Source organism: Heterodontus francisci, chromosome 37 (genome assembly GCF_036365525.1).
Source record: "Heterodontus francisci isolate sHetFra1 chromosome 37, sHetFra1.hap1, whole genome shotgun sequence".
Taxonomy (NCBI): Eukaryota; Metazoa; Chordata; class Chondrichthyes; order Heterodontiformes; family Heterodontidae; genus Heterodontus; species Heterodontus francisci.
In genome coordinates, this window is record NC_090407.1 from 9,302,006 (window position 1) to 9,322,650 (window position 20,645).

The 20,645-nt window shown below is 45.2% G+C and overlaps 1 protein-coding gene across 10 annotated transcripts in view; it reads left to right on the forward strand.

Moving 5' to 3' along the window:
- Nucleotides 1-20,645, forward strand: part of samd11 (sterile alpha motif domain containing 11) — a 231,663-nt gene that overhangs the window by 203,131 nt on the left and 7,887 nt on the right. For 8 of the 10 annotated variants that reach the window (XM_068017043.1, XM_068017037.1, XM_068017038.1 and 5 more), the window contains 3 exons: nt 116-160; nt 286-986; nt 20,393-20,517. In XM_068017043.1, the coding sequence (XP_067873144.1) occupies nt 116-160; nt 286-986; nt 20,393-20,517 (871 nt within the window). The remainder of the gene's footprint in view (nt 1-115; nt 161-285; nt 987-20,392; nt 20,518-20,645) is intronic. The other 2 variants (XM_068017039.1, XM_068017042.1) reach the window with 1 other exon arrangement.

Below are 20,645 nucleotides of genomic sequence, written 5' to 3' on the forward strand. Positions count from 1 at the left end.
GCCAGAAGTCTCGCGGGTAGAATTTGCCTGATGCTATCAGCTTTGAGCACAGTGCACTGGATTTCCAACGCCCTTGAGAGTCTTTAATTAATAGAATCATATTTTTTCACAACAGAAATGTCCCAGTGATCAGATTGGCCGCTGCGAAGGAACAACATGGGTATTAACCTTTCCATCTGAACTACAGCAGACATTTTAAGACGATAGTCATTTTGTGAAGGAATACCTCTGGTAGTTAGAAACATTGAGAATTTCTCTCTTTTTATTCTCCCCCTTCCCCTTTAGACTCGAAATGTCCGCTGAGCTTCTGCGTCAGAAAGAGTTTGAAAACATGCACAGGCAGCGAATTCTTGGAGCTGACCCCTTGTCCCTACATCCCGGTTTACCTCCAGATCATCCCGCCCTGCGCAGCATCCACGACATTCCCGAAGGCCATCCGCTGCGGGAGGAGCTGTCCCGCCGGAATGCCATGCTGGTCCTGCGGCATAATACGGCGCCGCTACTCTCTCTGAACCACTCCATCCCTGGCAGTGCCCTGCCAAAGGAGCCAGGGCGGAAGGGTGCTCGGAAGATGGCCCAGCACAGGACAGAAATGCAGTGTGCCAGCGAGATCAAGGACCACCCCGAGACCCGGGTTCGAGACGGGAACGCTGAGTGCAACGATGAGGAGATGAAGGACTCGGAAAGCGATCTCGAAGGGAGTGATGACAAGCCAGAAAACCTGAAGACTGAGGTGGTCAGTTCAGTCCACGAACTCAAGGAGTGCAAAGAGACAATAAAGCCTTGTGAAAGCATTAAGGAAATACATGAGGCTGCTGTCAGCCAGAATCCTCCTTGTGTTTCTACGGGCTCTGACTCTCCAAGCCATCTACTGGGCTCTGGTATCAACGAAAACAAAGTGAAATACCTCCCTTCTGCCCCAGCTCCACTCCCTCAGCCTCTTCCGTTTGGATTTCCATATGCGGCGAATCCTTACTTTCACACAGGTAAGACTACAAAGACTGTTACCTTGATAGAAACATCTAATTAACTCAATTTACTTCCAACGTCTGCAGAAATAACTATGGTTCCCAAGATCGGACTGGGCTGCATGTGAAATAGCTGAAGGAAGTTAGAAATGCTGTCCATCTGTAAAACTGTGTTGTGGCTTTGGATGATCTCACTTTGGGGATAGCTTGCAATGCAGTAGATGTACCTGTTTCTCTTCATTAGGCTCCACTCCTCCCCTGAAGGTGCTATGTCAGGTGTATACAGCCCTCAGATACCCCACTCAAGTGACCAGTCGTGTGTGAACTAAAAAGGGTCAACAGGCTATTAAACAATGGAGAGAGTCACAGCAGAGCCAGTTTTAGGTCTCATCTTCCAACGACTGCCATACTTCCCAACAGGCTAGTCGCCTGGCTGATTACTAGCCCAGAGACCAATTGTAGTTTCCCCAACTGCCAGCCTGGTTGGGATCAGTCAGCTTGTCACAGGCTGGGAATTGAAATGGGGGCTGGTCTGTATGACTCCACTTGACAGGGTTACTTAACCGGTCAGTTATTAGTGCAACTTCTCTAAAACACCAAGAATTAACCTCAGATTAGTAACTGAGTGCAGGGATCTATTTTTTATGTAGAGTCTGCTTGACCAATGCAACAACTCGCTGTGATTTGGAAAGTTTATGACTGAGACAGACAGATTTTATACGGTCAGGATATCAAACGATGTGGATCTTAGGTGGGTAAATGGAGTTGAGGGACAAACAAGTTATCATCTAATTAAATGCAGGACAAGCTCAAGGGGCTGAATGGCCTGCTTCTGTTTCTATACGTGCAACTGGGAATCCATCTCCAAGCACATGACATCTTTACAACAACTTGCATTTATATAATGCCGACAACTTCATAGGGTTGTTATCAAACAAAATCTGACACCGAATAACAAAAGGGGACAATAGGACAAGTGATGAAAGCTTAGTCAAAGAGGTAGGTCTCAGTGTGTGTCCTAAAGGATGAGAGAGAGGTGTAACAGTTTAGGGAACTGGCTCGGTCATAGAAGACAGAGGGTATCAGTGGATGGGTGTTTTTCTGAATGGAGGGATGTGACTGGTGATGTTCTGCAGGGATCAGTGCTGGGACCTTTGCTGTTTGTAGCATATATAAATGATTTGGAGGAAAATGTAGCTGGTCTGATTAGTAAGTTTGCGGACGACACAAAGGTTGGTGGAGTTGTGGATAATGATGAAGATTGTCAGAGGATACAGCAGGATATAGATCGGTTGGAGACTTGGGCGGAGAAATGGCAGATGGAGTTTAATCTGGACAAATGTGAGGTAATGCATTTTGGAAGGTCTAATGCAGGTGGGAGGTATACAGTAAATGGCAGAACCCTTAGGAGTATTGACAGGCAGAGAGATCTGGGCGTGCAGGTCAACAGGTCACTGAAAGTGGCAACGCAGGTGGATAAGGTAGTCAAGAAGGCATACGGCATGCTTGCCTTCATCGGTCGGGGCATAGAGTATAAAAATTGGCAAGTCATGTTGCAGCTGTACAGAACCCTAGTTAGGCCACACTTAGAATATTGCATGCAATTCTGGTCGCCACACTACCGGAAGGATGTGGAGGCTTTGGAGAGGGTACAGAGGAGGTTTACCAGGATGTTGCCTGGTCTGGAGGGCATTAGCTATGAGGAGAGGTTGGAAAAATTCGGATTGTTTTCACTGGAACGACGGAGGTGGAGGGGCGACATGATAGAGGTTTACAAAGTTATGAGCGGCATGGACAGAGTGGATAGTCAGAAGCTTTTTCCTAGGGTGGAAGAGTCAGTTACTAGGGGACATAGGTTTAAGGTGAGAGGGGCAAAGTTTAGAGGGGATGTGCGTGGCAAGTTTTTTACACAGAGGGTGGTGAGTGCCTGGAACTTGCTGCCAGGGGAGGTGGTGGAAGCAGATACAATAGCGACATTTAAGAGACATCTTGACAAATATATGAATAGGAAGGGAATAGAGGAATATGGGCCCCGGAAGTGCAGAAGGTTTTAGTTTAGGCGGGCATCAAGATCGGCGCAGGCTTGGAGGGCTGAATGGCCTGTTCCTGTGCTGTACTGTTCTTTGTTCTATTGTTCTTTGAATTCCAAGGCCCAGGCATGTGAAGACATGGTTGCCAGTGGAGGGCAATGAAAATCGGGGATGCCCAAGAGGCCAGAATTGGGGGAGCGCAGAGATCTAGAGGGTTATTAGGGCTAGAGGAAGTTCAAGATAGGGAGGGGTGACACCACGGAGGAATTTGAAAACCAGAATGAGAATTTAAAGATTGAAGTGGTGCTGGACCTGGAGCCAAATATAGGTCAGTGAGCATAGGGGTAATGGTAGAGTGGAACATTGTGTGAGTTAGGATAAGGCAGCAGGGATCTGGATGAGCTCCTGTTTACAGAGGGTGATGGGTGGGAGGCCGGCCAGGAGCACATTGGAATAATTGACTCTCCAATGAACTGGTCAGATGCGCACTGTTGCTATGGCAAGTTGTGAAGCACTAAGCAATCCTTCCAAGCTGACGTTTCACAGTGGCTGATGGCAACAATTACGTGGCCAGCTTCGCCACCTGAACTCTGCTTCCTCAATTTACTGCTCAACTTCATTCCCTCCATTGACAGCACATTCCAAACCTATGACCTCTACTGCCTAGAAGGACAAGGGCAGCACGTGCATGGGAACACCATCACTTGTAGGTTCCCCTCCAAGCCATCCTGACTTGGAACTATATCGCCGAACCTTCATCGTGGCTGGGTCTAAAGTCCTTTCCTGTGGGTGTACCTGCACCACATGGACTGCAGGGGTTCAAGAAAGCAGCTCACCACCACCTTCTCAAGGGCAATTAGGGATGGGCAATAAATGCTGGCCTGACCAGCGATGCCCACATTCCAAGAACAAATTAAAAAGAAAGCTGCATAAATAAGTTCTGCAGTGTTATTCTGACTGTTCTGTCACTAAAATAACCGTCTTCCAGAGTTACTCAAGAAAATCCTGCTGATGCCAAGCATATCCAACACTTTGTGTTAATGGAAGAACTTAGGTGACAGGTCAAAGGCCATTGTGCAGAATATCGCCAAGCTTTACAAAGAGGAGATGAAGTAATTTGGGAAGTAGTGATTAGGTAATGACTAGTTTGGGTTTCAAATGTCTTGAAAAATGTAAGGGAAAGACTGCAGGAGAAAAGGAACTCCAGTGTGTTGAGGTTCTCAATGAGCACAAGATGTTGCAGTGAGTATAATGAGGAACAGATTGTGTGGGCTGTTTTGCACCCCCCCCCCCCCCCGAGTAAACTTGTAATCATGGAATCCGCGAGGAATATTGTAAACTTCTGTCAATTCCACGCAATTGAAGTAAGGTGGGGGGAGGCGCATGTGGAGCATAAACACCAGCATAGACCTGTTGGGCTGAATGGCCTGTTTCGGTGCTGTAAATTTGATGTAATGCTCTGATCACTCGGCAAAGTCAGGCACTAGGAACCGAGTCAGAGCTAATCTCTGGGTTTAGTTAACAGTCAGAAAAGCTGGTTTCATTCTCACGCTGTCGGACACTGTCTGCACCTCAGGATCAGATTATAGCCTCTGTGTGTAATGTGTTGAGAGCTTTGCTTATTTTTTGAGGAACTTTAATTCCACTTTGAATTACTCAGTGGTATTCTATAAGTGCAAATCGTCATTGTTGGATGTGGAGGGTCTCTGTGTTCATTCCTTGGCGTTCTGCGGGAATGTCGAAAAACCAGTACGATGGAATAAGATGAAGCAGAATTTCTGTCCGTCGCTGATGGAGGTGTTTAAAATGTTATCAGGATTCAGTAAGGTATATACTGAGAAACTATTTCCTCTTTGGGTTGGGGTGATTGGAGAGCCCAGAACAAGGGGACATAGCTCTAATTTTAATGCTACGCCATGCAGGAGTGAAATCAGGACACAAAAGGCAGCAGAAAATCTCTCCCCCGACGGGCTGTGGATGCAAGGGCAATTTGAGCTTTCAAGACTGAGCGCGATAGAATTTTGTAAAGTACGGGTGTTGAGGGATGTGGAGCAAAGGTGGGAAAATATAGTTGAGGTGCAGATCAGCCATAATCGATTTGAATGGCAGAGCAGGCTCGAGGGGCTGAATGGCCTCCCCCTGTTCTTAATGTTACTTTGTTACTAAAAGAAGGTAGAGGTTAGGACAATTTATTTTTTTTATACAGAGGGATATTTAGAAATGGAATGTCCCATCACAAACCATAATGGGAGCAGAATCTTTAATCAATTTTCAAAGAGAAGTGGATAAATAACTGAAAACTAAACAAATTAAGAAGGTATGGGAAAAGGGCAGGGGAATAAGACTGAGTAAATGACTATCCCAGAGAGCCACCTGCTGTGCTATAAAACTCCCTGATTCTAAAATGCTCGTGGAGAATGGAGATTGCACCTCTGGGAGTTGACAGCCATTTCTTTGCACCCTTGCAAAATACTTGTGCATAGTCGCACTGCTGGGCTGTGGAACCCTATGTGGCTGCCCCCAACAATACAGATTAACCCTGTTTTCAGAAGAGCAACCCTCCATCCTGTAAATGCACATCTCTCTCCACTTCTCACGCCGGTTTTATTAATGGCACTTTAGTACCATTTGGCACAGCAGGGCTGCCACTAAGGAAATGGATCGAGAGAGATCCAGCTCGTGACCATCTCACTTTTCATTGTTGGATTGGCAATCGGCATTCAAACGACCTGGATTAGGACAGAAATTCAGATTGTGTTGCTTACTCGATTCAGTGTTTTTAAGCAAATCACCAGTGGGTGACACTTCAGAATTACAAGGAACGCTGCTCTTTTAAAGTCACCTGCATCCGAGTATTGTACACAACATATTGCAAACCTACACTTATCTAAATCACCAGATACCTGAGGTGTATTAAAAGGCACGGAAGGAGATTATTGTGAACATGTATGAGTGCAGGATTTATGGAGTAATGGATCTTCAAGGGGATGGTAAGTTTTAAAAGAACACAAATGCCATTCCCGATCCTCGGGAAAGTGTGTTACTGGATGGATGCACCCATGATGTCATTTCTGGAGGGGGTACAAAGCAAGTTTGGACCTTCTCTGCAGCTGATCCATTGTTATAGCCCCCACTCCCCCACAGTTATTATGTCCAGTGCAGTGCGTAGAAGGGCACTTCCCATCAAAGTTGACGAACCAAAGGCCCTTTGATCGTTCCTCATACCTCAAGTTCCCTGATATCAACAATCAGTGTCATCTCTGACCTATCTCCAAAGATAGTATTTTCCATGTCTGCATAGAACCGGACACAGTACTCGAGGTGGGTCTGACCGGAACTGGACACAGTACTCAAGGTGTAGTCTGACAGTTGGCACGTGACTGTCTCCAATTTCCTCCCATCATTATGTTTTAGCAACATCACAAGTCAGAGAGCAGATCCCTTCGGTTAGTTATTTCTAACAAAATAATTTATGAAGAATAGGATCTCAAGTTTATTTGACATTAATTATCGGAGGAAATCTTTGTTAACGATATTGGTGACAAAGTAGACACACCTAGAGCAGGAGATCTGATCTGGTTTGGAAGGGTAATCTTAATGAAGATATATCTATTTTTAATTAAAATAAAATGAATTCTCTGGATGTGAGCATCACTGGTAAGGCTGCCATTTATTGGCAATCCCTAGTTACCATTGAGAAGGTGGTGGTGAGCCACCTTCTTAAACCACAGCCATCCTTATGGTGAATGTGCTGTTAGGTAGGGAATTCCAGGATGTTGATCCAGTGCGGTGGAGTACTGGCGGTCTGTGCCAAAGTAGAGATGGTGTGTGACTTGGAGGGGAACTTGCATGGTGGTGTTCACATGCGTCTGCTGCCCTTGTTCTCTTCTGGGCAGCATAGGTTGCAGGTTTGAGAGCTACTATCGATGAAGCCTTGGTTGCTGCAGTGCATCATGTAGATAATACACACAGTGTGCTGGTGGTGGAGGGGGTAGATGTTTAAGCCAGCGGGTGGAAGGTAGTATGGGGGAGCAATTTGAAGAAAAATTACAATCCATAAAACTGTTCCTGTCCTTTAAATTGCAATATTTGCTTCTGCTTGATATTCCAATTATTAATAACTGTAAAGACCATTCAGCTGCATGTTATGCTGGTATTGGAAACTCATATATACCCCGTGCTTTAATCAGCTCTCTTTCCCTAACACTCCAGAGTGCTCATTGTAACTACAGTGTTATACTAAGCCTCCTGATTTAGATTATCAGATATAATACAGCACGTATAGGTTAAGCATGGATCTGAAGCTCTGTGCTATTTAGTATAATTGATGATGAGGACAAAAGGTCAGTGTATACATCTGGTGAACATTTCTATTCTGAGAGGTGGGCTGGAGGAAGGTAAGAATTATAATTGCTGTGAATATTTCATTTCCTGCTTTTCCGTGCTTTTTCTTGAGGTATCTTCACTTTTACATATTCTGATATAAGAATACATAATTTTGTGGATGACTAGTGGCGTTGCTTCCAATAATTTGACAATTTTCGACATTCCACATCCCTTGTGTTCTCTGCCTGCTGTGGCACAGGAAGTACACATTATAACGTGAGATCTTTTCAGTGCGTTGTTGAAGAAGTGCCGATCTCTGGCAGTACCGTCTTCCCGATAAGTCATTAAACTGAGCTCCCATCTGCCTTCCCAGGTGGACGTAAAAGATTCCATGGCACTATTCGATGAACAGCAGGGGCATTCTTCTGGAGTGGGACTTGAGCCCTGCACTTCAACCGTTGTATCCTGTAACCTACCCTCAAGAGTCCAGTCTCTCAGGCTTTATGGATCTAACGGAAGCCATTAAGAACATAAATAGGTGCTGATTTAGGCCATTTGACAGTTCTTTTTATCTCAATTCCACTTTCCCGCACTATCCTTAAATCCTTTGATTTCCTTAGTACCCAAAATAAGGGCAACATCTGTAACTGTGCTGATTGGTGACCACCATGAACCTGGCCCCAATACCAGTGGCATGGCTAGAATTATCTGACATGAACTGGCTGTCTGTCAGGTTGGCAATATGTGCCAGGCCTCTGGCTTAGCCCCTCAGTGGCTGAAGCAAAGCACCTCCAGGCTGACCAGGCATTTGCACATGAGCCCACAGGGGCTCAATCCCAGCATTCAGTTCTCCCGAGACGAGGTCCATCCCAGTCTCAAAAGCCTGACGAACCACATCTCACAACATTGGACCTCAGGTGGAATCTAGGCTTCAGTACTGTGATAGGTACTAGAATAGCAAATCTAGGCACCCAGGGGTAATGTGGGTTTGAGATGTCCTTTGTCACACTTATTGTAAAATTAAAATGATATGTGGATTTTGCTTTGTAGCTCCAAGCTATTATACACTCCTGCCAGGTATCAGAGATGATGTGTCAAGAATGTTAATTAGGTCTGTAACGATGATGTTACATATGGAATGATTGGAGTTGGCAGCAAGGACTTTGGGAGATGTTGTGATGGACAGTTGCACAGGGGGACACTTTCATCTGGGGAGAAGGTATGAGTAATAATTTCCCATGCATGTCCCTGGCAGACAATACTGCAGAGCTCTCTGAATACTGGTTCTCCTGACACTGAGCTTTTGATCCTGCAACATCCAGGTCTACAACCTCCTGCCATTCCATGGACAGTCATTTTTCAGTCATAAAGTTGTGAGGGGCACAGCAAACAGTCGCAATGTGTATGACCCACTCAGGAGCAGACAGCAGAGCTCCTCCTGATCTGTAAGGCCTTAAGGAGGCCTATATGTCCCACCTATGACCAGACTGGTGGATGCATGGGCCTCTTTGTTGTGATGTTTGGCTGGTGAGTTTGGCAGTTGAAGTGGGGTCATGAGCCATGGAAACTAGGTTTGTCTCCTGGAAGCCTTCCCATGACTGTAATGTGAGCTGAAAGTCTGGAGTCCTTCATGACAAACCCCTCAGGGCAACTCACTGAGAATTTGGGAGGATTTGTTGTAATAGATTATTTGAATATTGAGGCAATAGGATTTCCTCCTATTCGGTGGCTTGACAATGGTAGATCGTAGTGCAACTCAGGTGCCAATGATTGCCTGTTGAACTTCAGAGAAAGCAGCATTGTGATAGAACTAAATAGCCCTGACATGTTGCCGCCTAGGATTCATCACTAAATTAATGAATTGCCCACAGCCAATACTCTGGCTTATGTTGCTTAAGTCACCAGCTGCACCTTGAAAGGTGTCTTTGGGACAATAGCAGGAACCTCTCCTGGCTACAAACAGCACTGTTCTGCTATTTGACTGGGGGTTCAAGGTGATGTTGCAGAAGGTGCATCAAGCTGTGCATAAAGCCCCAGTACACAAACACCAAGTGCCACTATGTGCTGAGGTTCTATCTGTCCCCGGTGTTATGAAGGATGGGTCTGGTCGCATTGCTGCGGAACGCTCCATCCAGTTGGACCGTGCCGTACCACCTATCCTTCGTGGGAAAGTTTCTGTGAGAAAACATCTTTGACCACCAATCCATCAGGCAGTGGTCTGCGGGAAAAGGGGATGGTGGATCCTGTCGGATGGTTCCCCGAGCAGACTGCCAAAGTCATTCGGTAGAATGCTTCATCACCAGAACTGCCAAACAAGCACCAAGACGTAGCTTGGGTGGTGGTGAGAAGGGCCCTGCCCGTCAGATCCTTTATGCACACTCAGAGTCTCGCCCCCTCCACACGCTACCCTCGAGGTGGTTGTGGTGGGGAAGAGACAGTTGCCCACCTCCTTCTGGAATGTGTCTTTGCAAAGCAGGTGTGGAAAGAGATGCAGTGGTTTTTGTCAAAGTTCATCCCAAGCAGCTCTGTAACACAGGAGTCTGTGCTCCACGGGCTGTTCCCAGGGACGCACACCGAGATAAACATCAACTGCTGCTGGAGGACCATCAATTCGGTGAAAGACGGTCTTTGGTCTGCCCGAACCTTGCTGGACTTCCAGCGCAAAGAGTTGTCCACGACCGAATGTTGCAGACTGGCACGTTCCAAGGTCCAGGACTACTTGCTGAGGGACGCACTAAAGCTTGGGGCAGCCGCAGCAAAGGCTCAATGAGGAAAGACGACTGTGTAAGGTCCTCCCGCCATAGTGAACTGAGGGGCTGGGCCCATGGGAAACCTCTTGGGCTGTATACACCAAATAGGGGTTTGCTGTAAAATGTACATGGCATGTAAAATGGAATGGAAGGGTTGTGAGGCAACTCACTCCTGTATTGAAGAAAACTGATTTCCTTTGCACTTTTTGGAATGTCAACTGGGTGCTGTTTTGAACTGTTCTGTAATGCATTTTATTTTTACAGATTTTTATGAATGAAGTATATTTTTGGAAAAAAATAAGTTGCATAAAGGTGCCTAGCTCTCCCAGGCCTCCTTTAGTCAAGCCAAGTTGCTGAAGGCAGAGGTCCTCACTCAGTCCCTTATAAGATCTGTGGAGTCTAGATACTCATTGTGGGTGTTAATAGCATATTGGTCTCATCTTCCTTTAATGCTGCCTCATTCTCCTTTTCCTCCTCCTGCAAATTAGAATAACCAACAGGGGAATCCCCAATGGGAAACCCATGCTCTTCATTAGTATCTCTTTCGGGGAGCGGGGGGGTGGTGGGGTTATAAAAGTGTTGCTGAGACCCTCACTCTGCCACATTTTGGTAAAGCGTAGTAGTTCCCTAAAGCAAAAAAAACCCCTTCAAATATATAGGCAAACTTGAGCAAATATTTTTCATACTGTCAGCATCTTTTAGAAGGTTTCACTCCTGATCTATCAGATCACATCCTGAGTACTGTGTCCAGTTCCAATCACACATGGCAAACATTCAAATCTTGGAGATGGGTCAGAGAAGATCCATGACATTGATTGTTGGCTTTAGAGAACTTGAATTATGAGGAATGATTGAAGTGCATTTGGTTTGTCAACTTTGAAATAAAGTGATCTTCAAGCGTAAAATAGAGCAGGTAAATCTGGAACACGACATCAAATGAAACTGTCAGACAAGGGGCTCAGATTGAACCAGTTAGGGGCAAATTTAGAACAGCTAATAGGTTTTTATTCACGTAAAGAGTGCTCAATACACCCATTGGACTCCTAGATGCATAACTGGAGAGGAAAACTTTGGAATTGAAAGGTAGAAGGATGCTATGATTGAGGTGGGGAACTGTAGGACTTTTCTGGATGGATGAACTGAAGTGGGCAGTACTCATTTGGATTTATTGTGTGGGTCTTTTCTGTGCTTGGAATGAAGAAAACAACTGTGTATCTTGAGAACAGTCCATGACTTCAATAGTTAATTTTCTGATCACGTTAAAGCAAAATGAAATGGCTGATGTGAGAATAACCTCTGTGATGTATGGATGTATCCTGAATGCAGTAGTGAGTCATCTACTCACTGATGATTTATCACTATTTCAATATGGGAGCAACAGATTATGTCCCAGAAGGCACTTGTGTTTATATGTCTATTATCTTTCTGTGTGGTTTATGCTTTTTCCTAAACATCAATCTCAACATTATATACTTCAAATCAATTAAAAAAAAAGGTCAGTCTGTGGGTAAAAGCTTTTGTTAGTGTGGCACTGAGCCACAGACAATAGATAGACCCAGGTTCCATCCCAAGTTAGCTGACCTCAGCCAGTTTGATGATAAAGGTTGCAATGCCCCAGGGGTAGAGAGGGGGGGATAAAATCAAGCAAAATTCATATTCTTAGGCCACAATGGAGTGGCTCCTGTGGAACGTGTTTATGCTGGATGTTGGGTGAGGACACTAGATTAACCTGCTGACCCTGTCAGCACATTCATACAAATGCCCTCTTGGACAAGTGAACTGGATGGGGGCTAGTGTCTGTGGAGCTGTATTCAATGAGAGTAAGCACTTTCAGAGCAGAGAGAAAATCTGTATATAAATCTGTCCAAATGATGTAGAGCAGGGTTTCATCAGAAACTTGCATTTTTATAGCCTCTTTAACATAAAAAATTGTCTCCAGTCCTTCAAAGAGGCATAGGCAAAAAAATGGATGGTACAAAGATGCTATTGGTATGGGTAGAGCTAAAGCTTAGGTAGAGATGGGTTTTAAGGAGGGTCTGAAGGGTGGAGAGGTTTAGAGTGGGAATTCCTGAGTGTGGGTCCAGATAGCTGAAGGCATGGCCACTAAAGGTGGAGCAAAGGGAAAGAATGATGCACCAGCGACCAGAGTCAAAGGAATGGAGAGATCAAGGGAGGGTTTGTAGTGCTTATGGTGGTTTCAAAAATTGACGATTAAAAACTTTGAAGGCATTTAAACACAAGAAAAGAGCATTTTAAGTTTGAGACATTGGGGTCTAGGACCATTTTAGTTCAGAGAGGACAAGGGTGATGAGTGAGCTGATCTTGGTGCAGGATAGGATATGGACAGCAGGATTTTTTGGATGAGTTTATGGATGGTGGAGGCTGGGATGTTGGCGAGGAGAGCATTGGACTAGTTGAATCTGAAGGTGGCAAAGGCAATGGATGGGGATTTCAGCAGCAGCAGATGAATTGAGGAGGCAGGGCAGAGAGGGGTGATGTTAGAGGTGGATGTAGGCGGACATTATGATAGAGGATATGGGCTATGGAAATTCAGTTCTGATTTGAATAGCCCACTGATGTTTTGAACAGTTTGTTTCAGTCTAAGGCAGTGGCCGGGAGGGAAGGGAGACTGTACCTAAGGTACAAAGTTTGTGGCGGGCCCGAAGATGATGACTTTGGTCTTCCCAACGGTTGGAGGAAATTGCAACTTGTTGAGGAGCTGATAACAGGTGAGCAGCCTTGACAACATAGACAGTGGAGGGGTTGGAACTGGTGGTGGGGAGGTAGAGTTGAGTGTTGTCTGTGTAACTATGAAGGCTGAACCCATGTTTGCACTGTCTAGATTCACTTGGATGGGATATCAGAAAGCGGTCAGTACCTGTGCAATCTTATCCCAGTCAGTGTCATAAGGAGAGGAGGGGGACAAATTAGTGAGGGAGGAGGATGAATAAAATGTTAACTTTTCTTGTGGCTATTGATCTGTAGAAATGAATGCCAGGCATGATTGGGGTTAGCGAAGGAACCTCAATACTTGTAAATACTTTGTGAGACCTGGTAAATGGTTTTAAACAATGTGTTATAATGAAACTTATAACAAAAATGCAGTTTCCAGTTTGACAAATTTTACACACAATCATATTTCTCTTGTCGGTAAAAGCAATGTGACGGGTGAAAATGAGGAGTAGCAGTGTTAGCAAAATGTCAATAGTTAATCCATTCCATTAACACAGCTCCATTCATACAAAACAGGATGGCTGTTTCGAGATGTTAATCAATGCGACTGCATGCAGAATGAATGCAACACTTGAAATGCAAACTCTCTTTGGGCTGACTTATCACTTACCTCACTGTGCCTCACAGAGCACCAAGTGGGATGTATTACGTTTTGCCTTTCAGCAAAATGGAAAGTTTATTTTCCACCAATGAAATCTCCCTTTCCTCCCCACTTCACACCTTGAATGCATTAACTCTTTCGGGGCACCCTCAGCCTTCCAGTCCCTCACTGCATGGCCATGTTTCACGTGGGCTATGTTGGCAGGCTGTGAGGAAATCATGAGCCAAGCTCAATATATCCATGGACATGCACTTTATAGCAGACGTCACTGGATAGCAAGGTGCCCAAGAGACCAAGGAACCCCCTTCTTCCGGAGTCACTGCGGATAACTGTAGCGCTCATACTGCTATTAGGGCATCACAGCAAAATCTCTCCTTGTCCTCACCCAGTTTCCACGTCACCGTCACTGGATAGCCACCAGGAACAGCAGCCCAAACTCATTTTCCCCCTTCCGGGCCAAGGGCCACTGATGCCCACACACAGTCTGATTTCCGAGCAGCCAACTCTGCACAGACTGGAGGTTGAACCTGGTCTGTGTTGTTTATATGTGGCTGTGGGTGAGGTGGATGGGCAGTAGGAAGGAAAGCAAGTGGTGAGGAGGACACAGTCTACAAAGGGCTATAGATAGGTTAAGTGAGTGGGAAAGAATTGGCAGATAGTGTAAAATGTGAGGTTGTCCACTTTGGTGGGAAGAATATAAAAGCAGAATATTATTTAAATAGAGAGACTGCAGAAAGCTGCGGAACAGAGGGATCTGGGTGTCCTCGTACATCAATCACAAAAAGTTAGCATGCAGGTACAGCAAGTAATTTGGAAGGCAAATGGAATGTTGACCTTTATAGCAAGGGAGATGGAGTATAAAAGTAGGGAAGTCTTGCTACAACTGTATAGGGCATTGGTGAGACTGCACCTAGAGTACTGAGTAGAGTTTGGGTCTCCTTATTAAGGATGAATATATTTGCATTGGAAGCAGTTCAGAGAAGATTCACCGGTTGATTCCTGGGATGAAGGGGTTTGTCTTATGAGGAAAGGTTGAGCCTATATTCATTGGAGTTTAGAAGAATGAGGGGTGATCTTATTGAAACATACAAGATAGGGTAGATGCTGAGAGGATGTTTCCACTCATGGGGGAATCTAGAACTGGGGGCATAGTTTCAAAATAAGGGGTCTCCCTTTTAAGATGGAGCAGAGGAGCAATTTCTTGTAAGGATCATTCATCTTTGGAATTCTCTTCCCCAGAGAGCAGTAGAGGCTGGGTCATTGAGTATCTTCAAGGCTGAGTTAGACAGATTTTTGATCTACAAGGGAGTCGAGGGTTATGGGGGGCAGGCAGGAAAGTGGAATTGAGGCCATGATCAGTTGAGCCATGATCTTATTGAATGGCGGAGCAGGCTTGAGGGGCCGAATGGCCTACTCCTGTTCCTATATCTGATGTTCTTAGGAAGTATCTGGTCATGATGCTCCCACCATCATGAGTGTGGGACAGGCTTAATGGACCAGTGAGTCTCTTCCTGCCTATCATTTCCGTACTTTGGTATACCACACTGGACCCTACACTGACCTGGTGAGCTATTGAGGGGAGCTTCAATCCTATTTTTATCTCCATTTTTAATTTTGTGATTCGTCGTCTTCCCTTTCAACCCCCTTCCCACCACCCTGAACTTTCAACTTTCCTGTGGACCAGTCAGGTTTCTAAAATATGAGACGGGTCAGTTAAAATTAAACATGCTAAAAGCTGATGCTCGCTCGTGGATTTTAGCAACCTGTCAACATCTCCCACGAGAATTAAACGCCACGCTGCTGCATACGTACGGGAATCTATTGTTTTGAAAAATCAATCGTCCTCTATTTTAGGAGTGGGCTCGGTTAACTGCTTTCTAAATGATGCCTGAATTTGTTTATGTACCTGTACGACAGCAAAAAAAAATCCTCCAAACGGTTGTCTGACATTAATTGTCCTACACGTCTGCCAGAACCTACCCTTTCTCCCCCCTCCCCCAACGCATTCGCAATTCCAAGTGCTATGCGTTCCAAAATGTGTCCAATTACCTCACTGTTATACTGCGTAGTTCCTTCGAAAAACCTGCTTTGAAGCACCACGTTTTAATTTTGTGATCTTCGATTTTTTTTTGAGAATTTCATTTTTTTAAAAAAGTTTTACAGTGGGGATAACAGATTGTTGATGTAGGTAGCTCGGTTGGCCATTTGACCCCTTAACCGTTTAGAAAAATAATCCCATCGATCTTTTTGAGGCCTGTGAAAATGCATTGCATGAGTTGTTTTTAAGGGAAACAAACCTAATCAAAATGGCGTTGAAAACCCAGAAAGAATGAGTGTAGATCTAGCCTTTTCCTCATAGTCGAGGAGAGCTGATGTAAAGAACAACTGCAGCCGCTGGCTCCAGAATCCACGGCTAATTTGCTCCAATAGAAAAGCAACGCTGCAGGCAGCTGAACCAAAGTTAGTGAGAGTGGAGCTTTGTGGGAAATGTGCTAAGGTCATTGAGAAGGAATGGTGCTGTAGTCCCAGGAGGAGGATATGATTCACTGCTTCAAGCTGAAGAACTTTTTCCACCACCCCCAGGTCATACAGCAGGACAAGTTAGAAAATAAAAGCAATGTCAGGAGATTTACCGTAATCTGCTGTCGCCTTTATGAGGTCCCCCTCAGCCGTGGAGTAAACTGCAGAGACTTGAGTCATTTCTGTGTACGAGTTAACTCTTTAATGCCTGTTTTGGTCTGTGTAACACTTTCTCTTCTGTTTCTTTTCCTTCTCTCGCCTCCCCCTCCTGGAGACACTGACTTGCTGGGTGTTTCCCCAAATGGCTAGTGTCCAGCAACATGCCTAGAGTTGAGTGTTGGCAAGCTGTTCAACTGCCAGGAGCAACAGCTCGCTCGCTCTTGCTCTCTCTCGCACGTACACACACACACTTCCAGCAGTCTCTGGATGATCAGTGGTGGGGTACCTGGCTAATTTTGGCCTCTCTGGGCCTTGGGGAACCGAGGCTCATTGTTGAGGCCTGGCTGAGAACAGCTAACTCAGTACAGGCCTAGGACTTCCTGGTCTGGGTGTCTCAGTGCCACATTGTGTTTTGGCATTGGTCCAGTGAGGCAGAAGGGAGCACTTTAAATTTACATTTATTGCTGTTTATAAAATGTATCCCTTCCCTTCTACACTGCTGCATCACGGTGCTTTAATACATTGTATAGTGTCTGTGCCGCACTCTGTAATTGAGAAACCCAACAATGCATCGTTTCTGCAACAAGGCTTTGTCCAGCTGCCAAAGACAGATTACACCTCAAATCAAATGCTTTATCAAGGACATAAATGCACATTCCGCTTTGTAATTCACAGGTGTCCTGTCTGAAGGAGAGACTTGTCAATGGGAAAGCAATTTATTTAAAAAGGCCTCTCGGTAAATTGAAGGACAGGGACCAAAGTGTTTAAACAGGCCTCATCAATCTGTCAAAAGAGTTAAATGGCAGTTTGCGTTTTGGTGTAAAAGAAATTCTAAAGCCAAGTGGCTTTTCCTTTTTAAAATCAGGACATTGAATCTGTCCAAACCACAAAGAACAAACTTCATGAAAATGCTTCACTCAGTCACTCACTGATAAATAGCGTGCCGGAAGGAAATACTTGGACTGCAGTCAGAATAAGGAAATGGCTGGTTTTCAAGCCAAGGGTGACTTCGTCAGATCCCCGTGGATCACACACGCTGGCAGCAGACGGCTAAGTAGCTTCGTATGTGCAGGGATTTGGCCTGCAGGAATTGATTTCACTTCTACTTCCTCTGCTGAGTGAACCACATTAGACCTACTGCAACCCTTGCCACTGTGGCATGAGTTCCTGTAAAGCTTGTGCACAAAAAGCAGCTGAGACTGGTTAATGGATTAGGATGAATAGGGGTCATCCTGCCATTAGTATTTAGTGGCAGTATTTAGGCATCCAGAGAGCGGCGAAATTCTTCATGACTTGTGTTCATTGTTTTCACCTGCTCCTTTGCCTCCCCAAAATTCCCCCCCCCCCCCCCCCAGGATCCTGAACGTGCCGATTCATACTGGAAGTATTAGTTCTTCAGGAACTACAGGAGTATTCCAGGAACTTGCCTAGCGGTCATTCTTTGCGTATGGATGCGCCAGATATTCGACTGTGGGTGGACACAACCAAGCTTGTTCCTCTTTGACCTGACATCCACATGTCTATTTTCCAGCAAGGATTACTGTATAACCTTCGAGAGCAGGAAATCTGGCTAATTTGTTTTGCCCCCACCCTTTCCTCTGTCTGTGATGACATCTCCAGCTGAGGTGGTTTTATTTCTGGAGAATATCGAATGCATTTTGATGCCTCCTTGGGTTACACAGCAGTTGCAATTGAGCAGATGGCAGCTGGCCTCACTCCCAGGCCTTGTATCACCTGCACTATGAATTGGTTGCTAAGTGATCTCCCTCCAGGTTGCCTCCCCTTCCTCACAGCAAGCTGTCAGCTCTCTGCCTGGTGCTCGCTGTATGCTCATAAAGCACCGTTACCACTGGAGTCCCCCAAGGATTTATCCTTGGTCCTTCCCTCTTATTTCCACACTGTCACTTGGCAACATCATCTGAAAGCACAGCGTCAGGCTCCATGTACACACCGACATCTAGTTCTACCTCATTCCAAAGTCTGTCGACCCCTCCGCTGCCTCTGATTTGGCATGCTGCTCATCTGGCATCAAGTATTGGATGAGCCAAAATAATCACCAATTAAATATTGGGAAGGCCAAAAGCCATTGTCTTGGCCTTTGCCACGTACTCCATTCCTTAGCCACTGTCAGAGGTTGAACCAGACTGTTTGCAACCGTCGTGTCCTACCTGAACATTGACCACGTAACCTGTCCATCACCCAATCCGCCTACTTCCATTTCTGTAAAATCACCTGTCTCTGCCACTGTGTTAGTCCATCTACTGCTGAAACCCTCATCCATGTTTTTATTACCTCTAGGTTTGACTATTCCAATACTCTCGCCTGATCTGCCTCTGTAGTCTCAAGAGTCATTTACGGCACAGATGGAGACCATTTGACCCATCAAGTCCATGCCAGCTCTCCACGGAGCTATGCTGTCAGCCCCATTCCCCGGCTCGATCCCCGCAGCCCTGCAAGTTTATTTCACTCGGGTTACCATCCAACTTCCTTTTGAAGTCATTGTCTCTGCTTCCACCTCCCTTGTGGGCAGCGAGTTCCAGGTGGTTACCACGTGCTGCGTAAAAAAGTTCTTCCTCATATTCCCCCTGCATCTTTTGCCCAAAACTTTCAATCTGTGTCCCCTGGTCCCTGTATCATTCATTAATGGGAACAGTTTTTCATTGTCCAACTTATCTAAGCCTGTCATAATTTTGTACACTTCTATTAAGTCTCCCCGCAAACTCCTTTGTTCTAAAGAGAACAACCCCAGCTTTTCCAAGCTAACCTTGTAACTAAAATCCCCCATCCCTGGAACCATTCTGGTAAATCTCTGTACCCACTCAAGGGCCCTCACATCCTTCCTAAAGGGTGGTGAACAGAACTAGACACAATACACCAATTGGGGGGCCTAACCAGAGCTTTATAAAGGCTCATCTTAACTTCCCTGCTTTTGTACTTTATATTCCTTCATGGCCTCACCCCTCCCCATCTCTAAACTCCTCCAGCCATATGAGAATTCTGCATCCCTCCAATTCGGGCCTCTTTGCACATCCCCAGTTTCCTTTGCCCACCAGCGGCAGTCCTGCTTGGAGGATTTGCTTGGCCTGGATATTTGAGAAAGCTAAATTATTATAATTCGAGATAACGCCGTTAATGCAGGGAGCACCAGCGAGCAATTAAGTGATGCACATTAACCTGCCTCTCGCATTTTGTTCTCTTCATTATTTCCTTCAGGCCAGTCCCCTGTGGTGGTGGTAGTAACCATTTTTGTTCTAAAAGAACAAAAAAAACTTGACCTTTGTATAAAATCAGCGAAGTGAATGCTGGGGCTTTTTTGTTATCCACTGCCAAACAAATGTGGGCAGGATCCTAGCTGGGGAGTTGTGTAGGTCACTTCACTTGATGGGGCCAATTCTGCTACCCCTCAAGTGAGAGGAATTGATTAGGTACCACATGAGCTGTGATTGCTGCGTATTCCAGCTTAAAACTGATTAAAAATGGGTCTTGCTCGAACAATTTGGAACAGATTTTTCTGCTGATTCTCCTATTCAAGAAGATACTGAGGCAAAGTCCATTGACACAGCAACAAAACTGGAGTTTCTATTCCTTGTCAGCTGATCGCATGTAGGATAGTGATTTGGGGGGGAGGGAAAGAGAGGGTTAGGGTTAGTCCCCAACATCCCATGACTAAGGAGCAGAAAATTCAGCTCCTGATCACTACCTTTTTCAGATGCAGAGCGCATTTAGACTTGGAGATCAGTTACAGTTTAAAAAAAAAGACATTTTGTGGTAACGTGGAAGAAATTTCCTTTCCTGCACTTAAGTGATAAACATTCTTTCATTTTTTAGGGAGCAAGGACAGTCTGAATTACAGTGCAGTGATGTATAGGTGGGCCTGGAATGAGAGTGTTAAAACAGCTGGTTTTAAAAGTACGGAGAACAAGACTTTTCAAATGCAAGAACGTGAAGCAAAATTAAAGCAAATAATTCATAAGTGTTGCTTCCTGTATTATACAAATATTATCCAGTTGCAGAATATTGAGCTTTTCAAACGGTTGCAAGGGGTTATGTGCATGAGAAGTTTGAAGCTGTTATAGGTTTTGTTCAATTTATGGTATGAAGAAGAAATGGGTACGTGAAGTGCATGAGTCGAATGGTTGGTGATTTTCCACAAGTGACTGAGTGGAAGCAGCTCAAGCACTGACCTTGGCTATCTTGATGATGAGGATAATTGAAGCTTTGTATTTGGGTGGATATTAAAATCTTACTCACGTTGCCAACTGCCAACTGTTAGTGACAATCTATGTTCTCCACCTCCATAAACAGGCAGCATTGGAAGCCTCTTCCTGGATGGAGAGGATGGCGCTACGGTGGAGGACATTAGCAAATGGACTGTTGACGACGTCTGTAACTTCATTAATGGTCTCTCTGGCTGTGCGGAGTATATCCAGGTAAGCAGCCTAGTCTCTAAAAGTCTCCTCACTGAATAACATTCAAACTTGGTCTTAATCCACCGCACTTGACAGTGCCACGGTGTGAATTTTGTACCCGTCACAGTGAGACACGTTACTGCTGGGGG